The sequence below is a fragment of the Neolamprologus brichardi genome, chromosome 18 (assembly GCF_056152115.1).
Source record: "Neolamprologus brichardi isolate AB-2024 chromosome 18, ASM5615211v1, whole genome shotgun sequence".
Classification (NCBI taxonomy): domain Eukaryota; kingdom Metazoa; phylum Chordata; class Actinopteri; order Cichliformes; family Cichlidae; genus Neolamprologus; species Neolamprologus brichardi.
Genome location: NC_142121.1, coordinates 11,605,099 through 11,627,491, shown reverse-complemented (window position 1 = coordinate 11,627,491; position 22,393 = coordinate 11,605,099). Strand labels below are relative to the sequence as shown.

Genomic DNA, 22,393 nt, shown 5'->3' with positions numbered 1-22,393 from the left:
TCTATCTTTTTTTTTTTTACAACTTTAACTTAACTTTTAATTTTTCTGCAATTTGAAGCTGCATTTCCAGTAGTCTTTTTATATATTATTTGAATAACAGTGGTAACACTTTACTTAAAGCTCCAGTTTATGACACAGCTCTTTCCTTTGTTGATTTTTGACTTTTTCAGTTTTGGCATTTCTGTGGATCATCTTCTGGACTTGTCTCCTTTTCCAGGACTGCACAGCCCTCTATTGCTTATTTACAGTCAGCTTCTGTTAACACTTCTGTTTTTGTAAGTTTTATTAACATTACTTTTAAATTATTTTGACTGTGAATTGATGTCCTTGGATTGGTTCTTCTCTGCTGTTCCTTTTGCCATTCCACTGGCATGTGTTTTGGTTTAATGAGGATAATTAAAATGTTTTAAGTGTGAACCAGAAAATGTAAAAGAGAACACTGAAATGAATGTTCAGATACTAGTATAGCTGAATAGAGGAATTAAACTGACTAAAATAGGTAATTCCTCAGCTGACTGTATATTTGTACTGAATATAGAAAATTATATTAATTGAAATTATATTAAAATAGAAAATCTATTTTATTAACTGTACGAAGATTGTTTTAGAATCATGGGAGGGTTTCTGATGTAAAGTTCTCATACTGATATGGGTTAATCGACAGTTGCTCAAAATTAACCAAAAGGTAGCACATTAAGACTTACCCTGTCATTCAAGCAAATCCTGTTAAACACATTTACTACCCCATGCAATATATTACATATGCAAAGTTACAGCGTCTTGACAGTATTTTTACGCATTTTTTTATTTAGTTTGTCCCACTGTATGAATATGTTATATGGGTGTGGAGTGAGACCACTTTATCCTGCAAGATTACCCAATACACACTGAATTTATCTCAAGGATTTTGTAGTTTTGTTGTAGATATTTTCATACTGAATTCTATAACTGAATACTGAATGAAGATCACGTCATGTTCTATTTCAGTCAACCAAAGAGTTGAGTTCAGTTTGTTCCACTGCTCCCATTTACCTGAAAGTTGACAAGTCTGTGAAAACACCACTCCTCTAATGCTGTTTTTCTTTTTCTGGAACAAGCAGCAGAAGAAAGAAGTGGAGGAAGGAAATCTCTCAGACAGACCCCCAGCACAGAGATAGATATCACTGTCACAGTCCTTCCAGAGAGCCAAAGATCTCCAGGTGGCTTATATAGTGGTGAAAGTAATGTTTCTGTCATGAATGAAGCCGGTTCTTCAGCATTACGTTATGATAAAGTTTTGTATTGGTTATCATACAAAATCAGCACACTGATTACTAGAGATGGGAACTGAGAACTGTTTTTTGTAGCAAACCGGTTCCCAGTAGTCCAGTTCATTGTGATTGTTAGTCTGCTTGCCTATCAATACTTATTGGCTCCAGTTTCACTCTTTCAGAAAAGATGTCCTCTCAAGTAAGATTGAGGCTGCTACCAAGAGCCAGGTGTCTGTTCGACGAACCCATTAAGGTGAAGGTGGAAGGGTTGAGGTCCAGACAGGCGGTCACTATGAGAGCCAGATTAACTGACAAGAAGGGAGTGGTGTTCAGCTCCTCGGCCACCTACAGGGCTGATGGCAGTGGGGAGATTGACCTGAACAGAGATCCCTCACTTGGTGGGACCTACGTTGGAGTAGAACCTATGGGTCTCATGTGGTCCATGAGGCCAGACACCATGCACAAAAGGTTTCAAAAGACAAAGTCTCTGGAGCCTCAGTTGGTGAATTTTTCTGTGCACGAGGAGGAAGGCAGGATACTGGCAGAAGAGACAAATGAGAGGGTTCTGATTGGAGATGGGGTCATTCGGGTTCCTGTCAAAGAGGGGAACATTAGTGGAGTCCTGTTCACTCCTCCAGGTACTGCAGTTGTTCCAAGCTTTCGCTCTTTATTTTAATTAAATGACAGCCCGATGAGTGTTTCTGAACAAATACAATTGTAATGGTCCTGGGTCTTTGACCCAATGTTTTGGGTTTCTTGTGGATTTATGATTGTTTCCTTTGCTGTAAGAAATGATTTCAGCTTTTTACAGTGTAGTCCTGAGTTTAGTTCTTTTTACCCTGAGTTTATCTTTAATCCTGGTTCATAATTTCTTGTTTGTTATTGTTAGGTTCCTTTTTCCTCCTTGTCTTGTCCCTTATTTACCTATCGTTTCAGTAGTCTCTCTTTATCCCTTCTGTCTTTGTCTTTGTCAAGTTTATGTGTATTGGTCTTTGTCTCTGTTTGTTTCCTCATCTCTGTGATATATCTTCCTCTGTCCATCACTCGAGCTCACTCTCTTTTAGCTCTGTCATGTCTGCCGTCATCAAGTTGTGTGACTTAGGCTATGTCTCAGTTCAGGGAATGCATCCTTTGGAGGCCGCATTTGCAGGCCGATTACATCACAGCGACGCAATGAAGGCTGTCCCAATTCAAAGGCTTTTTCCAAATGCGGCCGACAAATGCATCCTTCATTTCCCCGAATTTGAAGGATGGGTTGGGTGTATCCTTCGTGGCCTAACCTATCCCAGAATTCATAGCGCATAACAGCAAGTTCCCATTTCCAACAATGGTGGCACCTGTGTAGCTGTAATATTATTACTATTACTCTTTGCAATACTGTATTAATTAAATTAGTATTTATAACATTTTTATAATAATATAAAAATAATTTTCAAATGGAGCAATGGCAGAGGAGCACGGCTAAAGAGTTTGAAATATCACTCTTTCTGGGTCACAAAATAAACTTTTAACATATTTTCAAGCGAGAACTTCAAATATCTGCTCGGTTTATCAAGACATCATATATTTGCAAAAGTGCTCCGATGTTTTCAGAGACGTCTGTTACCCACCAGCTCAATAGCTGACGAGGTGGTCAAGGCTCACTAGAGCCGGCGAGAACACTGAACTCCCAGCACAATCGTTTCAGACCCTGTGTCTTCTGCTACTCAGGTTAAACATGATATATAAGTCAGTTAGATAACTTAATGTTATTGTTTGGCTTTTTTCAGTATTTTATTTGTTCCCAAGTAAATCCGTTCGGCTGAGATTAACGTTACAGTTTTCATACAGCTGAATAAACGACAAACAGAAAACTGATTAAATAGAAGTTTGAGATGGTAGAGAATTTACTCTAATATCATTGTTATATTTTATATAGCAAGGAGCAGACTGCTGAGTTTATTAAGCTTCACCAAGACAGCAGTGGCACAAATCTGAAGGCTAGACCATCCCACTTCACAGCCTCGCACTTCCGGCCTTCTCAGTCTTCAGAGGACCCGGCCCACGTAGACCATGAAGGCCGGGTCCTCCAAAGGATGCAGCCCCTGAATTGAGACACAGCTGTAGTCGCATCTCAATGTGTTTTCAGTTGTATTTAGATAGTCATTGTCTCATGTGCTTGGTGTTCAGTTTTGCATCCACTGTCTAATCATTTAGATTATGCCCAGTGTTGTTTCCCAGGTGTTCCCGCTTGTTATCCTGTGTATTTAGGTCCTCAGTTTCCTTTGTTCGTTGTAACGTCATCAGTTTTCATTTCAGTCCATCTGTCAACTAGTTTAAAGTTCAAAGGGTGTCAAGCTTTTATTCAGTTATGGCTGTAACTGCTGTCTTTCTATTGTTCTTTTATTTAGTCACACAATAAAGTGACAGAGATTAGATCTTAAGGAAAACTAGAAATTAAAAATGAAAAAGTTTTTTTTTCATTGACAGAAGAAAATTTTGTGTCTGCTATGTTCCAGGAGAAGGTCTGTTTCCCGCTGTCTTGGATATATCTACATTGAGATCTGAGACAAGAGCCAGTCTACTGGCTAACAAAGGCTTTGTCGTCCTCTCTATATGTGTGGTCGAAGCCAAATTGGAAAATATGCAAAAGATTCATCTGGACCACTTTAAGGAAGCAATGGATTTCTTAAAACAGCAACCTACACTCTAAGAAATGACACACTGATGTTGGTAGCATTAAGTAAATGTTTTATGTTAAAACTAATGCCACCAATTGATTTTTAACTTTAAACACAAGTATGTTGTTTTGAATTTAATTAACAACATACGATTTCAATACAACAAAATGCAGTAAATTAAATCCAACGTAAAAAGTTCATTTAAAATGAAGAGCACCTTAATTTAAAGAGGATTGTCCTAATAGGCTCTCCATACTTCTGAGTTTGCACATGTGCAGTGTGGAAGTTTGATCATCCGCCATTTTCAACTGAGACTTGCATATGCTTAGTATCCTGGATAGAATCCATCGCCATCTGATGATTATTTGGTAAGTACAACAATTTAAGGATGACAAATTTGATTAATGTATACTAACTGATAAACATCTGACACTTTCGGGAATACTTTTGCATTTTTTTAAACAAATGATGCCTGGTAAATTTTTTTAACACTCTATCTTGTATACCTCTCACGTGTTAGAAGTATGAATACATTTAACAAATATTGTTGAACCTGCTTCGGTGTAATTTTCCAAAATCTTTTGCGATTCCTGTTAGGGTGAGACTTGCCTACTAAGACCAACAGTTTTAAAATTACTCCCAACATCTACAGCACCTGCTCCCTGACATCAGTAATGACCACTGGGAGCACCAGCGATCCTGTAGTTTGAAGAATGAAATGAATGTATAGTGTATTTTTGAAATGTGCCTCAATCAAGTTGCTACATTGTTTGAAAGAATTCGACTCCATGTTGATTTCTGGTTTAGAGTCAAACGCAGGGATTTAAGCGATTAACAGTTTGATTTGTAAAGTATAAGAAATGCGTTCTTCTGTTGTCATTGAAGTGCAGAATAATGTGTAATACTGTTATATATAATGCATTTAACTCCTTGTATCAGTTTCCATTGGCTATCATCGCTACCGAAGACAGGAAATCATCAAAGACATGCCATTCATTGCAGAGGTCAAAAACAGATGGCCTGCCCTGTTTTCAGAGACTGAGGTAATTGTCTTTAATCAGAATTTTTTTTCAACTGAATATGTGTATATTTGAATATTTTGTAGATACATGTGAAGTCAAGTGAGGCACCTTAATGAGAAGTAAAATACTAACAAAAGAGAAATTCAATTTGTACACTAGATTTTAAATTTGCTTTCTGTGTGATTTCAATATTTTTATGGTCAAAATTGCTGTCATTACAGATTTTCTGTTCAAATACAAGGTAAAACGCTGAGAGGAAGCAATGATGATGCTGTGTCTCACCGCGGACACACACATGCGCAATCCCACTGCTGTTTCTCTAAATTGCCAACGTACATGTTTGATTACACATGTAATACAGATGATGACTTGATGCAGACTACCTAATTTATTTGACGAATGTGTGTTACATGTTTAATGTTATTGGTCATAAATGTGCTGCAAAAATGCATGGAGTGAGGCTGATGGAGGGCAGTGCTGAACCCTAAAGGCAACATGTATAAGAGGTACACGTATATGGATTCACAGTGTAATCACATTACACTGAGAGCGCCATTGACACAGTGGATAAAGCAGCGCTCTTAGGGAACATCAGTAAATTTCACAAAGGACAAATTGACACCAAATCAGTCCTAAGCAATGAGATGCACCAATTTTATTTCAATGCATCTCCTATTTATAAATTAATAAATTGATGTAAAATGAATGATTTTTCTATAATTGTTTCCAGGTCATTTGACCAATTTATTTACTACACACAAAAAATGTGACACACCAAACCTAAATAAATTTTAATGCATCTTCTGTAGGGCTGGGCACTTATTGCATCGCTTATCAATATTGTGATAACACACGTCCTATGTGATTAAAATGATAGACTGCTTTCAAACCTCTAAAAAAAATATATGATAATTTAGTTGAGACTATTACTTCCATTACTGTCAAACTTATCATCAATTCAACAAGATAAATAACTGCTGGATTGTCTAAATAGCACATTTGCTAAATTTAATTTGCAGTATTTGTATTTGTGAGGCTGCATTGATAGATTTATAGGCAAAAATACTATTATGATCTTTTATTGTAACTCTTATTGTTAAGAAGCTTGGAAAGAAAAGCATCTGGACTTCTTTAAGTTGCTTGAAGACGTTTCATCTCTCATCCGAGAAGCTTCTTCCCTGAAGAAGCTTCACTTTTCTTTCCAAGTGCCTTAGACTACGATGACCTGGATGACTGAGAACCTTCACAGACTTATTGTTATTGCAAAAAATACCACAAAATGTCATGATAGGATTTTAAGTCCATATTGCCCAGTTCTAATCTTCTATTTAATTTTAATATTTTTAGGGGCACAATTATTAAATATATTGTTGAACAATCTAGAATTGATTAAAGCAAAAATGAAAGCTTTCACGTAATGTCAAAATTGAAAAGCTTCGATTTTTTGGTTCATATATTTGTTTATCTGACTCAGAGGAGTCAGTGCCTTACCAATCATGAACCTCACTGCACGTCACTGATGTGAGTTATGAAACATTGCCTAATCACTTATCTGGATTATGTGTTAATATTTTTGACTTTGTTTTGTAAAGAGGTTGAAAGGAACCAAAATAGGAAACTTCTCTCATATTGAGTTCTTATCTCCACCAGACTCCCAGCGTTGATGTTCGACGGGAATGCATTCTGAAAGCTGTCTGTGTCTACTTAAATGAAAAGCCAGATGACCTGTTCAAGGAATTCTTGGTAAGTTAAAAAAGGAAAACGATCAGTTATTTTCCTTTTTTTAATTTGGGATTGGAAATGGAAGGTGGACTTACTTGTCCATATGTATATGTATGCAATTAACTTATCTTTTTCTTTTATTTTTATTTAAAGGATGTGGATCTTGGAGCAAGTAGAGAAACGGAGCAGCTGACTTTGGGAGTCTATGTTGTCAGACATGAAGGAGCAAACTCTGCAGATACACCTGAGGACATTGGTGTCATCATAGAAGGATGCACTATGCTGCAAGCTCTTAGTGATGTGGCAAAGGGTTGTGCCCTCCTGCTTGGACTAATCTACAGTCTAAATCTGAGCTACCCAAAGCACCTGAAATACACATTTGAATTTCTTCAGAAGGTGCTGACGGAGTTGGATGGGAACAACCTCTCCATGAAGGTGCAGGTTCTGAAAAACAAACTGCTTGAGTGAAACAGCCTGCACTGAACTATAGAGGACACTGAACTTTTAGGTTCTTGAACCCTTCTCCTTGCACTTCATAAACTGTTCACTTTGAATTGCCACAATAACTTCTGCAAGGCCTTTCACTTTTCTGCGTTCTTTGTTCTTGAACCTTTACCAACATCCAACTACACTGAAAAAGACTGCTCCTAACTTTGGACTTCAGTTTAAGTTTTGAAGCAAAGGTTATTTTTCTAAATATGGACAAAAATGACACTAAAGTAATTTCTACCTGCTGTTTGCAGGGCTGTATTGTGGGCTTTTTATTGTAGCCCAGTCAAGTTTACATTAAGTCATGTTAATGTTAAAAATGTTGGAATCACAACACTTTCCAGTTTTAATCATTTCAGTTTAACATGACATTCTGTATCTTTTCTTCCTGCACTTAAAATGCACTTGAATATATGTAAAGATTGTTTAGGAAAAACAATCTAGAAGCATTTGAATTGCTCAAAGTGTGCTTCAACAAGTTTTACACAAAGTGTTATTAAAATTAGGTTAACTGAATAAACTTGTGTTCGATTTTTTTAATTTACAAACTTAAATAGAGTAAGTTGCAAATCTGTTAAAGTGATTTAATCCTATAGTTTCAGTAGTCCGTGTTTTGGGTGAGTAGATTTATCAGATTTACTTAAAATTTGTTGTTCAAATTAAATATATCATACATTTTATATTTCACTAACCCAGTTGTGTGGAACCGGTTGACATAACTGGGTGGAGTAAATACAACATGTTATTTCTTAAAGTAAGTAGAGCTTGTTTTGGTTGAGTAGGTTTTATTTAGTCTTCTCAATTTAAATCAACAAGGTTAGTTAGATCAACATTATGATATTCAGTTAATACAACATGATTCTTTTGATTTGCATTTAATTATCCAAATGTTATCAGATGTACTTAAAATTTCTTGTTCAAATTAAATGTATCATACATTTTATATTTCACTAACCCAGTTGTGTGGAACCGGTTGACATAACTGGGTGGAGTAAATACAACATTTTATTTCTTAGAGTGTAAGGTGAGTTATTTTAATGAGCACTCGTAAGGACTGAAGAAGTTTTGCCTTTTCCAGAAACATGTATTTGTTTCTTTTTTGTGGACCCTGAAATTCAGCTGCTGGATTCCTCCAGCTAATAGGGTCCCCAATGCTCTTAATAAGGAAAAAATAAAATAAAACGGTCGCATTCTGAGAACATTTCTTATTTTCTTTTGTTTAGAGATTTGGATAAGTGAATTAGTTTCTCCAAACATAAAGCTGCAGCCAGCCCAGCACAGAACCCAAATATGGGGAATTGGTCTGGCTAAGCTAACAATAAAATCAACCTACCTGTTTCTCAAAATCTCAGTAATTATTGACTATAATCTTGTTAGGTGAACTTAAAATATGAACAATTTCATTTTTTTCTACAAAAATCAAGTTTACTACAGTAAATCAGCTTAATTGGTATCTAAAAGGATAAAATCAAGGTACATAGCAAAAATAACTATGAACTTTATTGTTTTATTTAATTAAATATGATAATTTAAAGAATATCACATACAAAATATATTATTGTGAATGTTTGACTCTTTTATTTCTAAATGAACCCTTTCATCCATAGTGGTCACTACAGTGAACAGCTATTCAAAGGCAGTTTTCTTGTATTTGTGTCAGTGTTGTTGGTATACTTGCACATAAACCACTACATTGGACACTGATGTATCACTCCATACCCTGCCACCCACTGGTCTTTTAATGTTACTATAGATATATGACGTGTTTCATTGTAATTATTGTTATTTAACCCTGTCATGCATGAATTATGACAACCTCAATCAGGATTTTTTCTCAAATAATTGTATTCATTTTTTTTATGCCTAAAGATGAATAGAAACACTCAAGAAAAAAATCCTGATTGAGGTTGTCATAATTTATGCATGAAAGGGTTAATTTTGCCATCAAAGGTTTGTCTTCACTAGCAATAATGCCTTATCCATTTCATTTGCAGGGATGATGAATGGTCACACTCTCAAAGTGCATAAAAGGTTTAACAAATGAAGTCAGTACTTAGTTTGAAGTGTTTCTATAAATTTTATCAGCTTTAGTTTGTGTTATTTCACAGGTGGGCAGTAAAGGAGTTGGCATAGTAGCAAGATCAAAGGCAGCAGACCTTGCACTCTCACTTGCTACCTTTGTGCCAGGTGTCGAGGCTGCAGTATGCATCAATGGCTGCAGTGCCAATGTGGGGATTCCTCTCTATTACAAGAAACAGAAGATTCTCTCACCATTAGGGTATGACTGCAGTAAGTGGGTTCCCACTGAGTCAGGTGCCAGTATTGGAAAGTATGTTTTTGAAAACCCGCTAGCAGAGAAGAACAAGGGCAGCCTCATCCCCATTGAATGAGCAAAGTGTCATTTCCTCTTTGTGGCTGGAGAGGATGACCTCTGCTGGGACAGCAAGGCATACATGGAGGAGATGGTGGAGAGACTGAAGCGTCATGGAAAGGAGAACTTTGAGAGTGTGTCTTACCCTGGAGCTGGACACTTGCTGGAGCCACCTTATGAACCCTTCTGCCCTTCTGCTGCACATGGATATTTTAAGTATTTATTGTCGTGGGGAGGTGAACCCAAGGCTCACGCAGCAGCTGAGGTCCACCTGTGGAAGAAGATCCAGGAGTTCTTCAGAACTCACCTGAGTTGTGATGCTGGACAGACAAAAAACAAGTTATAAAAGAAAAAAATAATTATAAAAACTGAGTAACAGAAAAATAAATAACATCAAATTAATTTACGACAACTTGTTAAAAATGTGTGATTCGTAGAAGAGTCATGATTTGTATGAGTATCTTCCCACTTATCTTTCAAGCTTCACTGTTTCTCTGTGTTTGCCTCAGTTTGTCCCTCCCTCAGCTGTCAATTTGTTTGTTCCTTCACTAAGTATCCTCACATCTCTTCCTGTTGTTGTTGTTAACGGTTTTATTCTTCACAGACTTTTGTTTGGACTTTTCTGGAGCATCATTTGTAGATTCGTCTGCTTTCCCTGTGCACTATTCTTGAAAGCAGGTTCAACAAGCTCCAAGTCCAACAATTAACTCCGAGTTACTTAACTCAGCATTAATTCTGTTTACTCTGCATCTGACTATAAGCAGTAGACTTTGATGTAAAACATGCAAATATTGCTCTAAATGAATCAGAAAGGGGGTCGGGAGGGGATAAAATTCCTATAAGGTGAGATGTTATTTCAAAGAAAATGGTGCCCTCCCTGTACAACTGTTATTTTTAGTTGTGATTCTGTCTGCAGGTTTTGTATTTGTTCTAATGTTACAAGTGGCTCTGGCTTGAAAAAAGTAAGATCTAGATCAACTTTTTTACTTCCAGGAGGTGGAAACAGAAAAAAGATCAGTAAATTATTGGTGTATCCTTGGTTGAGTCATCAGAAGGTTTGAAGTCCATCAGCTAGGGAACCTGCTTACCATGTGCAGACAGAACCCAGGTCAGGTCTTTAGATACACCGGGCCTGTATAATAAACACACTTGTCAATAGAAAATTGTACTTAGTAGTCAGTATAATCTTTTAATAATATAAGTTTGCATATGGTAGTGATAGGATGTGCGATCCTTAATAGTCTGCAAAGGCTTTGTGTGCATTCCAGAGTGCTCTGGCATTCACACCCACATCCTGGGAGCATGGGAGAGGTCTCTTGACAACACTAGTTGTATCCAGATAGTAGTTAAATACTTTCTGCAATATGATTTTTTAAAGTCCTTTGCATCAAAAATGTTAAAACATTAAAATTACTTTCTTTGTTTAAAAGACATCCAGTTTAAGGTCAGGTTTATATATACATATAGCAGATTTCCAACAGTCCATGCTGCACAAAGTGCTAACAATGTAAAATGCCACTAAAATGAATAAAATGCACAACAATGATGAAGGAAAATCTAAAATAGAAAAAATACAGTGCCACTAAAAATACTTTATTTAAGAAAGAAAATTCAGCAATTGTTGCAAGAAGACCTAGAATTTCAATTACCTTAAGTCTAAATCTGTCAGAGGCACATATAAGAGTTCTCTAGAAACATGTTTGATTTTCAGAAACAGATAAAGGGAATCAGCTTTCCTGACCTTCTGTTCCTACAGTATAATGGTTAAAATCATGAAGGCCAAAATAAGTAAATATTCAGAATTGAAGACATTTGTCCTCATTCTTACTATCACACTTCCTTATCATTTTCTTGCTTTCCTTGCTTCCATCATCATCACATCTAACAACTTCTTGCTCACTATCTGCATCACAAACAGACCATAGATAAGAATGAAGAATATTGGTCTGATCTTAAGCTGCTTAAAGCCTCATACCACTTTCCACCTTTAATGGCACAAACCACATCGGGGTGGGAGGTGTGGGATGTGGGGTTTGTAGGCTCAAAAGTCATGTCACACTGTAATTTGACAGTGTGACATGGAATGATAGGATGTCGCTGGCACAGCAACTTTTGTCATGTTGACCTGGCTGCACTCACCCTCTTTTTAACCTCTTAAGCCCCAACGCCCCCTGATACGGGGGCAAAAAGCAGGAGATCAGGTAGGCTTGGGGCTTAAGAGGCTAATGGTGTGAAGAAGATCACTTACTGGTACCTCTCAACTTCACCTACAAGTGCAGGCTCTTTTCAAAAATAATGAAAAAAACAAAAACCTGAGTGTTTTGTACCATTGTACGATCAATGTAAGCTGAATAAATCTGTCCAAAGAGCTTCCTGTTGTTGTTATTATATAATATATATATATAATGTGTTAAGCCAACACATTGCCAGTCTCCCTCATTGCATTGTTCCTTTTGTTCTTCCAATTTTGTTCTTCCAATCATAAGGATCTAATGACAGTTGTTTTCTGATGACATATGAGAAATACGTGAGTCACAGCTTCTTTATTTGTCCTTCCAGTCACATTGCTGGCTTGATTTCATCCATGATCTATTAACTGATCTTACTCTTGACCATTCCTATTTCATTGCTTTGCACGTAGAAGTTGGTGCAATTTTAGTTTTCATTAGTTCACTTTCACTGTGTGTAAACTTCACCTTTCACTCTTTCTGCTATCCTTTGCCCACAAATCACACCTAGTGAGTTAATCAGTAACAGGTGCTGTTGTTGAGTGATGCTGATTTTGTTTTGTAACCATGGTTAGAACTTGTTATTAACTTGGTTATTATTATGTCCTTGAAATACAAAATTTTGGAAACAGACATGGAAAAATATAAATAGATGATCCAAAATGCTTTACATTACATTCAATTTCAAAGCGTGGCAAGTAGTAATATCGATACACTATTCCCTCTGCCACCTAACCCGCCCCACCCCTTATCCTCTCAACCCCATTTGATAAACAGCACTTCAACTGTAAGAGTGATCCGGTGAAGCTAAAAATCCCTCTCAATAAATAAGAGCACTACTGAGGGCAGTTATGTGTCTTGGACTTCAACTGTGATCAAGTTTGTTTCATGACTTAACCCCCGAGGAAGCTTTCCAGCTGTTTTTCTATCTTTTTTTTTTTTACAACTTTAACTTAACTTTTAATTTTTCTGCAATTTGAAGCTGCATTTCCAGTAGTCTTTTTATATATTATTTGAATAACAGTGGTAACACTTTACTTAAAGCTCCAGTTTATGACACAGCTCTTTCCTTTGTTGATTTTTGACTTTTTCAGTTTTGGCATTTCTGTGGATCATCTTCTGGACTTGTCTCCTTTTCCAGGACTGCACAGCCCTCTATTGCTTATTTACAGTCAGCTTCTGTTAACACTTCTGTTTTTGTAAGTTTTATTAACATTACTTTTAAATCATTTTGACTGTGAATTGATGTCCTTGGATTGGTTCTTCTCTGCTGTTCCTTTTGCCATTCCACTGGCATGTGTTTAGGTTTAATGAGGATAATTAAAATGTTTTAAGTATGAACCAGAAAATGTGAAAGAGAACACTGAAATGAATGTTCAGATACTAGTATAGCTGAATAGAGGAATTAAACTGACTAAAATAGGCAATTCCTCAGCTGACTGTATATTTGTACTGAATATAGAAAATTATATTAATTGAAATTATATTAAAATAGAAAATCTATTTTATTAACTGTACGAAGATTGTTTTAGAATCATGGGAGGGTTTCTGATGTAAAGTTCTCATACTGATATGGGTTAATCGACAGTTGCTCAAAATTAACCAAAAGGTAGCACATTAAGACTTACCCTGTCATTCAAGCAAATCCTGTTAAACACATTTACTACCCCATGCAATATATTACATATGCAAAGTTACAGCGTCTTGACAGTATTTTTACGCATTTTTTTATTTAGTTTGTCCCACTGTATGAATATGTTATATGGGTGTGGAGTGAGACCACTTTATCCTGCAAGATTACCCAATACACACTGAATTTATCTCAAGGATTTTGTAGTTTTGTTGTAGATTTTTTCATACTGAATTCTATAACTGAATACTGAATGAAGATCACTTCATGTTCTATTTCAGTCAACCAAAGAGTTGAGTTCAGTTTGTTCCACTGCTCCCATTTACCTGAAAGTTGACAAGTCTGTGAAAACACCACTCCTCTAATGCTGTTTTTCTTTTTCTGGAACAAGCAGCAGAAGAAAGAAGTGGAGGAAGGAAATCTCTCAGACAGACCCCCAGCACAGAGATAGATATCACTGTCACAGTCCTTCCAGAGAGCCAAAGATCTCCAGGTAGCTTATTTAGTGGTGAAAGTAATGTTTCTGTCATGAATGAAGCCGGTTCTTCAGCATTACGTCATGATAAAGTTTTGTATTGGTTATCATACAAAATCAGCACACTGATTACTAGAGATGGGAACTGAGAACTGTTTTTTGTAGCAAACCGGTTCCCAGTAGTCCAGTTCATTGTGATTGTTAGTCTGCCTGCCTATCAATACTTATTGGCTCCAGTTTCACTCTTTCAGAAAAGATGTCCTCTCAAGTAAGATTGAGGCTGTTGCCAAGAGCCAGGTGTCTGTTCGACGAACCCATTAAGGTGAAGGTGGAAGGGTTGAGGTCCAGACAGCCGGTCACCATGAGAGCCAGATTAACTGACAAGAAGGGAGTGGTGTTCAGCTCCTCGGCCACCTACAGGGCTGATGGCAGTGGGGAGGTCGACCTGAACAGAGATCCCTCACTTGGTGGGACCTACGTTGGAGTAGAACCTATGGGTCTCATGTGGTCCATGAGGCCAGACACCATGCACAAAAGGTTTCAAGAGACAAAGTCTCTGGAGCCTCAGTTGGTGAATTTTTCTGTGCACGAGGAGGAAGGCAGGATACTGGCAGAAGAGACAAATGAGAGGGTTCTGATTGGAGATGGGGTCAGTCGGGTTCCTGTCAAAGAGGGGAACATTAATGGAGTCCTGTTCACTCCTCCAGGTACTGCAGTTGTTCCAAGCTTTCGCTCTTTATTTTAATTAAATGACAGCCCGATGAGTGTTTCTGAACAAATACAATTGTAATGGTCCTGGGTCTTTGACCCAATGTTTTGGGTTTCTTGTGGATTTATGATTGTTTCCTTTGGTGTAAGAAATGATTTTAGCTTTTTACAGTGTAGTCCTGAGTTTAGTTCTTTTTACCCTGAGTTTATCTTTAATCCTGGTTCATAATTTCTTGTTTGTTATTGTTAGGTTCCTTTTTCCTCCTTGTCTTGTCCCTTATTTACCTATCGTTTCAGTAGTCTCTCTTTATCCCTTCTGTCTTTGTCAAGTTTATGTGTATTGGTCTTTGTCTCTATGTTTGTTTCCTCATCTCTGTGATATATCTTCCTCTGTCCAACACTCGAGCTCACTCTCTTTTAGCTCTGTCATGTCTGCCGTCATCAAGTTGTGTGACTTAGGCTATGTCTCAGTTCAGGGGATGCATCCTTTGGAGGCCGCATTTGCAAGCCGATTACATCACAGCGACGCAATGAAGGCTGTCCCAATTCAAAGGCTTTTTCCAAATGCGGCCGACAAATGCATCCTTTATTTCCCCGAATTTGAAGGATGGGTTGGGTGTATCCTTCGTGGCCTAATCTATCCCAGAATTCATAGCGCATAACAGCAAGTTCCCATTTCCAACAATGGTGGCATCTGTGTAGCTGTAATATTATTACTATTACTCTTTGGAATACTGTATTAATTAAATTAGTATTTATAACATTTTTATAATAATATAAAAATAATTTTCAAATGGAGCAATGGCAGAGGAGCACGGCTAAAGAGTTTGAAATATTACTCTTTCTGGGTCACAAAATAAACTTTTAACATATTTTCAAGCGAGAACTTCAAATATCTGCTCGGTTTATCAAGACATCACATATTTGCAAAAGTGCTCCAATGTTTTCAGAGACGTCTGTTACCCACCAGCTCGATAGCTGACGAGGTGGTCAAGGCTCACTAGAGCCGGCGAGAACACTGAACTCCCAGCACAATTGTTTCAGACCCTGTGTCTTCTGCTACTCAGGTTAAACATGATATATAAGTCAGTTAGATAACTTAATGTTATTGTTTGGCTTTTTTCAGTATTTTATTTGTTCCCAAGTAAATCCGTTCGGCTGAGAGTAACGTTACAGTTTTCATACAGCTGAATAAACGACAAACAGAAAACTGATTAAATAGAAGTTTGAGATGGTAGAGAATTTACTCTAATATCATTGTTATATTTTATATAGCAAGGAACAGACTGCTGAGTTTATTAAGCTTCACCGAGACAGCAGTGGCACAAATCTGAAGGCTAGACCATCCCACTTCACAGCCTCGCACTTCCAGCCTTCTCAGTCTTCAGAGGACCCGGCCCGCGTAGACCATGAAGGCCGGGTCCTCCAAAGGATGCAGCCCCTGAATTGAGACACAGCTGTAGTCGCATCTCAATGTGTTTTCAGTTGTATTTAGATAGTCATTGTCTCATGTGCTTGGTGTTCAGTTTTGCTTCCACTGTCTAATCATTTAGATTATGCCCAGTGTTGTTTCCCAGGTGTTCCCTCTTGTTATCCTGTGTATTTAGGTCCTCAGTTTCCTTTGTTCGTTGTCACGTCATCAGTTTTCATTTCAGTCCATCTGTCAACTAGTTTAAAGTTCAAAGGGTGTCAAGCTTTTATTCAGTTATGGCTGTAACCGCTGTCTTTCTATTTTTCTTTTATTTAGTCACACAATAAAGTGACAAAGATTAGATCTTAAGGAAAACTAGAAATTAAAAATGAAAAAGGTTTTTTTTTTCATTGACAGAAGAAAATTTTGTGTCTACTATGTTCTAGGAGAAGGTCTGTTTCCCGCTGTCTTGGATATGTCTACATTGAGATCTGAGACAAGAGCCAGTCTACTGGCTAACAAAGGCTTTGTCGTCCTCTATATATGTGTGGGCGAAACCAAATTGGAAAATATGCAAAAGATTCATCTTGACCACTTTAAGGAAGCAATGTATTTCTTAAAACAGCAACCTAAGGTGAGTTATTTTAATGAGCACTCGTAAGGACTGAAGAAGTTTTGCCTTTTCCAGAAACATGTATTTGTTTCTTTTTTGTGATCCCTGAAATTCAGCTGCTGGATTCCTCCAGCTAATAGGGTCCCCAATGCTCTTAATAAGGAAAAAATCAACTAAAACGGTCACATTCTGAGAACATTTCTTATTTTCTTTTGGTTAGAGATTTGGATAAGTGAATTAGTTTCTCCAAACATAAAGCTGCAGCCAGCCCAGCACAGAACCCAAATATGGGGAATTGGTCTGGCTAAGCTAACAATAAAATCAACCTACCTGTTTCTCAAAATCTCAGTAATTATTTTCTAAAATCTTGTTAGTTGAACTTAAAATATGAACAATTTCATTTTTTTCTACAAAAATCAAGTTTACTACAGTAGATCAGCTTAATTGGTATCTAAAAGGATAAAATCAAGGTACATAGCAAAAATAACTATGAACTTTATTGTTTTATTTAATCAAATATGATAATTTAAAGAATATCACATACAAAATATATTATTGTGAATGTTTGACTCTTTTATTTCTAAATGAACCCTTTCATCCATAGTGGTCACTACAGTGAACAGCTATTCAAAGGCAGTTTTCTTGTATTTGTGTCAGTGTTGTTGGTATACTTGCACATAAGCCACTACATTGGACACTGATGTGTCACTCCATACCCTGCCACCCACTGGTCGTTTAATGTTACTATAGATATATGACGTGTTTCATTGTAATTATTGTTATTTAACCCTGTCATGCATGAATTATGACAACCTCAATCAGGATATTTTATTCTCAAATATTTGTATTCATTTTTTTATGCCTAAAGATGAATAGAAACACTCAAGAAAAAAATCCTGATTGAGGTTGTCGTAATTTATGCATGAAAGGGTTAATTTTGCCATCAAAGGTTTGTCTTCACTAGCAATGATGCCTTATCCATTTCATTTGCAGGGATGATGAATGGTCACACTCTCAAAGTGCATAAAAGGTTTAACAAATGAAGTCAGTACTTAGTTTGAAGTGTTTCTATAAATTTTTATCAGCTTTAGTTTGTGTTATTTCACAGGTGGGCAGTAAAGGAGTTGGCATAGTAGCAAGATCAAAGGCAGCAGACCTTGCACTCTCACTTGCTACCTTTGTGCCAGGTGTCGAGGCTGCAGTATGCATCAATGGCTGCAGTACCAATGTGGGGCTTCCTCTCTATTACAAGAAACAGAAGATTCTCTCACCATTAGGGTATGACTGCAGTAAGTGGGTTCCCACTGAGTCAGGTGCCAGTATTGGAAAGTATATTTATGAAGACCCGCTAGCAGAGAAGAACAAGGGCAGCCTCATCCCCATTGAACGAGCAAAGGCTCATTTACTCTTTGTGGCTGGAGAGGATGACCTCTGCTGGGACAGCAAGGCATACATGGACCAGATGGTGGAGAGACTGAAGCGTCATGGAAAGGAGAACTTTGAGAGTGTGTCTTACCCTGGAGCTGGACACTTGCTGGAGCCACCTTATATACCCTTCTGCCCTTCTTCTGCACATGGAGTTCTTAGGTATTTATCCTCGTGGGGAGGTGAACCCAAGGCTCACGCAGCAGCTGAGGTCCACCTGTGGAAGAAGATCCAGGAGTTCTTCAGAACTCACCTGAGTTGTGATGCTGGACAGACTAAAACCAAGTTATAAAAGAAAAAAACTTGTTTTTTGAGATCTGAGACAAGAGCCAGTCTACTGGCTAACAAAGGCTTTGTCGTCCTCTATATATGTGTGGGCGAAACCAAATTGGAAAATATGCAAAAGATTCATCTGGACCACTTTAAGGAAGCAATGTATTTCTTAAAACAGAAACCGTTTTAAGAAATACTGTAAAAACTGAGTAACAGAAAAATAAATAACATCAAATTAATTTACGACAACTTGTTAAAAATGTGTGATTCGTAGAAGAGCCGTGATTTGTATGAGTATCTTCCCACTTATCTTTCAAGCTTCACTGTTTCTCTGTGTTTGCCTCAGTTTGTCCCTCCCTCAGCTGTCAATTTGTTTGTTCCTTCACTAAGTATCCTCACGTCTCTTCCTGTTGTTGTTGTTAACGGTTTTATTCTTCACAGACTTTTGTTTGGACTTCTCTGGAGCATCATTTGTAGATTCGTCTGCTTTCCCTGTGCACTATTCTTGAAAGCAGGTTCAACAAGCTCCGAGTCCAACAATTAACTCTGAGTTACTTAACTCAGCATTAATTCTGTTTACTCTGCATCTGACTATAAGCAGTAGACTTTGATGTAAAACATGCAAATATTGCTCTAAATGAATCAAAAAGGGGGTCGGGAGGGGATAAAATTCCTATAAGGTGAGATTTTATTTCAAAGAAAATGGTGCCCTCCCTGTACAACTGTTATTTTTAGTTGTGATTCTGTCTGCAGGTTTTGTATTTGTTCTAATGTTACAAGTGGCTCTGGCTTGAAAAAAGTAAGATCTAGATCAACTTTTTTACTTCCAGGAGGTGAAAACAGAAAAAAAGATCAGTAAATTATTGGTGTATCCTTGGTCGAGTCATCAGAAGGTTCGAAGTCCATCAGCTAGGGAACCTGCTTACCATGTGGAGACAGAACCCAGGTCAGGTCTTTAGATACACCGGGCCTGTATAATAAACACACTTGTCAATAGAAAATTGTACTTAGTAGTCAGTATAATCTTTTAATAATATAAGTTTGCATATGGTAGTGATAGGATGTGCGATCCTTAATAGTCTGCAAAGGCTTTGTGTGCATTCCAGAGTGCTCTGGCATTCACACCCACATCCTGGGAGCATGGGAGAGGTCTCTTGACAACACTAGTTGTATCCAGATAGTAGTTAAATACTTTCTGCAATATGATTTTTTAAAGTCCTTTGCATCAAAAATGTTAAAACATTAAAATTACTTTCTTTGTATAAAAGACATCCAGTTTAAGGTCAGGTTTATATATACATATAGCAGATTTCCAACAGTCCATGCTGCACAAAGTGCTAACAATGTAAAATGCCACTAAAATGAATAAAATGCACAACAATGATGAAGGAAAATCTAAAATAGAAAAAAGACAGTGCCACTAAATATACTTTATTTAAGAAAGAAAATTCAGCAATTGTTGCAAGAAGACCTAGAATTTCGATTACCTTAAGTCTAAATCTGTCAGAGGCACATATAAGACTTCTCTAGAAACATGTTTGATTTGCAGAAACAGATAAAAGGAATCAGCTTTCCTGACCTTCTCTTCCTACAGTATAATGGTTAAAATCATGAAGGCCAAAATAAGTAAATATTCAGAATTGAAGACATTTGTCCTCATTCTTACTATCACACTTCCTTATCATTTTCTTGCTTTCCTTGCTTCCATCATCATCACATCTAACAACTTCTTGCTCACTATCTGCATCACAAACATACCATATATAAGAATGAAGAATATTGGTCTGATCTTAAGCTGCTTAAAGCCTCATACCACCTTTAATGGCACAAACCACATCAGGGTGGGAGGTGTGGGATGTGGGGTTTGTAGGCTCAAAAGTCATGTCACACTGTAATTTGACAGTGTGACATGGAATGATAGGATGTCCCTGGCACAGCAACCTTTGTCATGTTGACCTGGCTGCACTCACCCTCTTTCTAATGAATTGAAGAAGATCACTTACTGGTATCTCTCAACTGGCATGTCCCTGGCACAGGAACCTTTGTCATGTTGACCTGGCTGCACTCACCCTCTTTCTAATGGTGTGAAGAAGATCACTTACTGGTATCTCTCAACTTCACCTACAAGTGCAGGCTCTTTTCAAAAATAATGAAAAAACAAAAACAAAAACCTGAGTGTTTTTTGCCATTTAGCCTGTTTGGTAGAAACCGTCATTGGTTAGTTTCCAAACCAACTCAGTAAATAAACATTTTATAGGAAGACCGATCAATGTAAGCTGAATAAATCTGGCCAAAGTTCTTCCTGTTGTTGTTATTATATAACATATATACATATATACATATATATACATACATATACATATACATATATATACACACATATATACATATATATACACACATATATACACATATATACACACATATATACACATATATATATACATATATATACAGTGTTGGGGAGTAACGGAATACATGTACCGCCGTTACGTATTTAAAATACAAAATATGAGTAACTGTATTCCGTTACAGTTACCGTTTAAAAAGGTGGTATTTAGAATACAGTTACTTTGTTGAAATAAATGGATTACACGGTGGTACTTCCCTGTTTCATATTGTGGCGGGTCAGGACTGTTTGGGTTTTGTTTGACAGCTACGTTCTGTTGTTCCAGGTGGCAGCGTTACTGTTGCCATAGTTACAGGGTGACGCTCTCTCTCTGCGTGTTTCCTGGGTGAGAGAGGCCTTGTTGTTGTTGTTGTTGTGCTAAGCTAATAGGCAGAATGCTACAGACATAGCTCTAAAGAATGTAGCATCATAGGCAGTGTAGTCCGTGCTGCAGGGAGAATGGACTGTCATACGTTATACGTCTGTGAGCGAGGAGGGAGAAAAAGGAAAAATACTAGCTGTCATTGAGCAAAAACGGGAGCTGGAAGCATGTAAATATAATAATAACCACTGCAGCCAAGAAGAGAGCCTGACGAGCCCAGTTGTAAGTAAGCTATTAAGACTCGACTGTACACCGTGTTTGTGTTTTCCTCCGAAACAAGTTCTGTTGGAGCAGCCTTTCAACGCCTCTCTCTGTCTCTCGCTAGCAAAGTTGACCCAGACAACAAAGTAAAGCTAGTTTTCGGCTACGAGCCCGACACGAACCCACCGTATTAGTCAGAGGTCCCTTTACTACGGTTCGGAGCCGCGGACCTTCAGTAACAGTAATAAATCACACAGCAATAGTACATTCATGTAGTTTTAAAAAGCATGATAATATATTAAGTAATCCAAAGTATTCAGAATACGTTACTCGCATCGAGTAACGTAACGGAATACGTTACAGAATACATTTTGGGGCATGTATTCTGTATTCTGTATTGGAATACATTTTAAAAGTAACCTTCCCAACACTGTATATATACACATATATATATACATATATATACACATATATACATATACACATATACATATACACATATACATATACACATATACATATACACATATACATATACACATATACATTAGATTAGATAAAACTTTATTAATCCCTCGGGTGGGTTCCTCTGGGAAATTTTGTTTTCCAAAAAGCGACTGGGAGATGATTGGAAGGAGGGGGGGAAGATGTCCTGCTGCTGAGAGAGGGATTGGAGGAGGGGGGTGTCATCATAGTGTCAGGAAGGGGTGGAAGCAAGGGAGGTAGGAGAGTGGGGGGAGGGCTCTGTAGTAAAGGTGAGGGTGAGGGTGGGGGGGTTGTGGGCTGGTCAAACCTGTTGAAGAAATTGTTGAGTTCGTTTGCCTTCTCCACAGTCCCCCCCACTGTGCTGTTCTTGGTGTTGTGGCCTGTGATGGTTTTCACACCATTCCAGACCTCCCTCATATTGTTCCTCTCCAACTTCTGCTCCACCTTCCTCCTGTAGGTGTCCTTCGCTTCCCTCAGGCAGCGTTTCACCTATATATACATATATACACATATATATATACATATATATACACATATATATATACATATATACACATATATATATACATATATACACATATATATATACATATATACACATATATATATACATATATACACATATATACATACATATATACACATATATACATACATA

General features: G+C 37.4%; 2 protein-coding genes and 1 pseudogene across 4 annotated transcripts; all 3 read left to right on the top strand.

Annotated features, from left to right (window-relative positions):
* The first annotated feature begins 1,120 nt into the window (after positions 1–1,120).
* On the top strand, positions 1,121–18,383 carry LOC148097683 (acyl-coenzyme A thioesterase 2, mitochondrial-like). 2 transcript variants are annotated; one of them, XM_087832614.1, is made up of 6 exons: positions 1,121–1,199; positions 12,837–12,941; positions 13,767–13,865; positions 14,099–14,554; positions 16,413–16,600; positions 17,688–18,383. In XM_087832614.1, the coding sequence occupies exons 4-6, from the start codon at positions 14,104–14,106 to the stop codon at positions 18,294–18,296; spliced, it is 1,248 nt and encodes a 415-aa protein (XP_087688740.1). In that variant the 5' UTR covers positions 1,121–1,199; positions 12,837–12,941; positions 13,767–13,865; positions 14,099–14,103; the 3' UTR covers positions 18,297–18,383. The 2 variants fall into 2 exon arrangements, with proteins under 2 accessions (XP_087688740.1, XP_087688741.1); XM_087832615.1 differs by having other exon boundaries at positions 13,764–13,865.
* On the top strand, positions 1,123–9,860 carry LOC148097684 (acyl-coenzyme A thioesterase 2, mitochondrial-like; annotated as a pseudogene). Its single transcript, XR_015716842.1, has 4 exons — positions 1,123–1,199; positions 1,433–1,888; positions 3,749–3,934; positions 9,250–9,860. The product of XR_015716842.1 is annotated as an acyl-coenzyme A thioesterase 2, mitochondrial-like (transcript).
* LOC148097685 (uncharacterized) lies at positions 3,969–7,377 on the top strand. Its single transcript, XM_087832616.1, has 4 exons — positions 3,969–4,278; positions 4,850–4,953; positions 6,583–6,675; positions 6,808–7,377. The coding sequence occupies exons 2-4, from the start codon at positions 4,897–4,899 to the stop codon at positions 7,120–7,122; spliced, it is 465 nt and encodes a 154-aa protein (XP_087688742.1). The 5' UTR covers positions 3,969–4,278; positions 4,850–4,896; the 3' UTR covers positions 7,123–7,377.
* Positions 18,384–22,393: the final 4,010 nt, after the last annotated feature.

Excerpts from the sequence above, each read along its gene's own strand:
- LOC148097685 (XM_087832616.1), top strand. The coding sequence starts at position 4,897 with ATGCCATTCATTGCAGAGGTCAAAAACAGATGGCCTGCCCTGTTTTCA. Across the intron at positions 4,954-6,582 it reads CCCTGTTTTCAGAGACTGAG|ACTCCCAGCGTTGATGTTCG; the intron begins GTAATTGTCTTT and ends TATCTCCACCAG. Across the intron at positions 6,676-6,807 it reads ACCTGTTCAAGGAATTCTTG|GATGTGGATCTTGGAGCAAG; the intron begins GTAAGTTAAAAA and ends TTTTATTTAAAG.
- LOC148097683 (XM_087832614.1), top strand. The coding sequence starts at position 14,104 with ATGTCCTCTCAAGTAAGATTGAGGCTGTTGCCAAGAGCCAGGTGTCTG. Across the intron at positions 14,555-16,412 it reads AGTCCTGTTCACTCCTCCAG|GAGAAGGTCTGTTTCCCGCT; the intron begins GTACTGCAGTTG and ends ACTATGTTCTAG. Across the intron at positions 16,601-17,687 it reads TCTTAAAACAGCAACCTAAG|GTGGGCAGTAAAGGAGTTGG; the intron begins GTGAGTTATTTT and ends GTTATTTCACAG.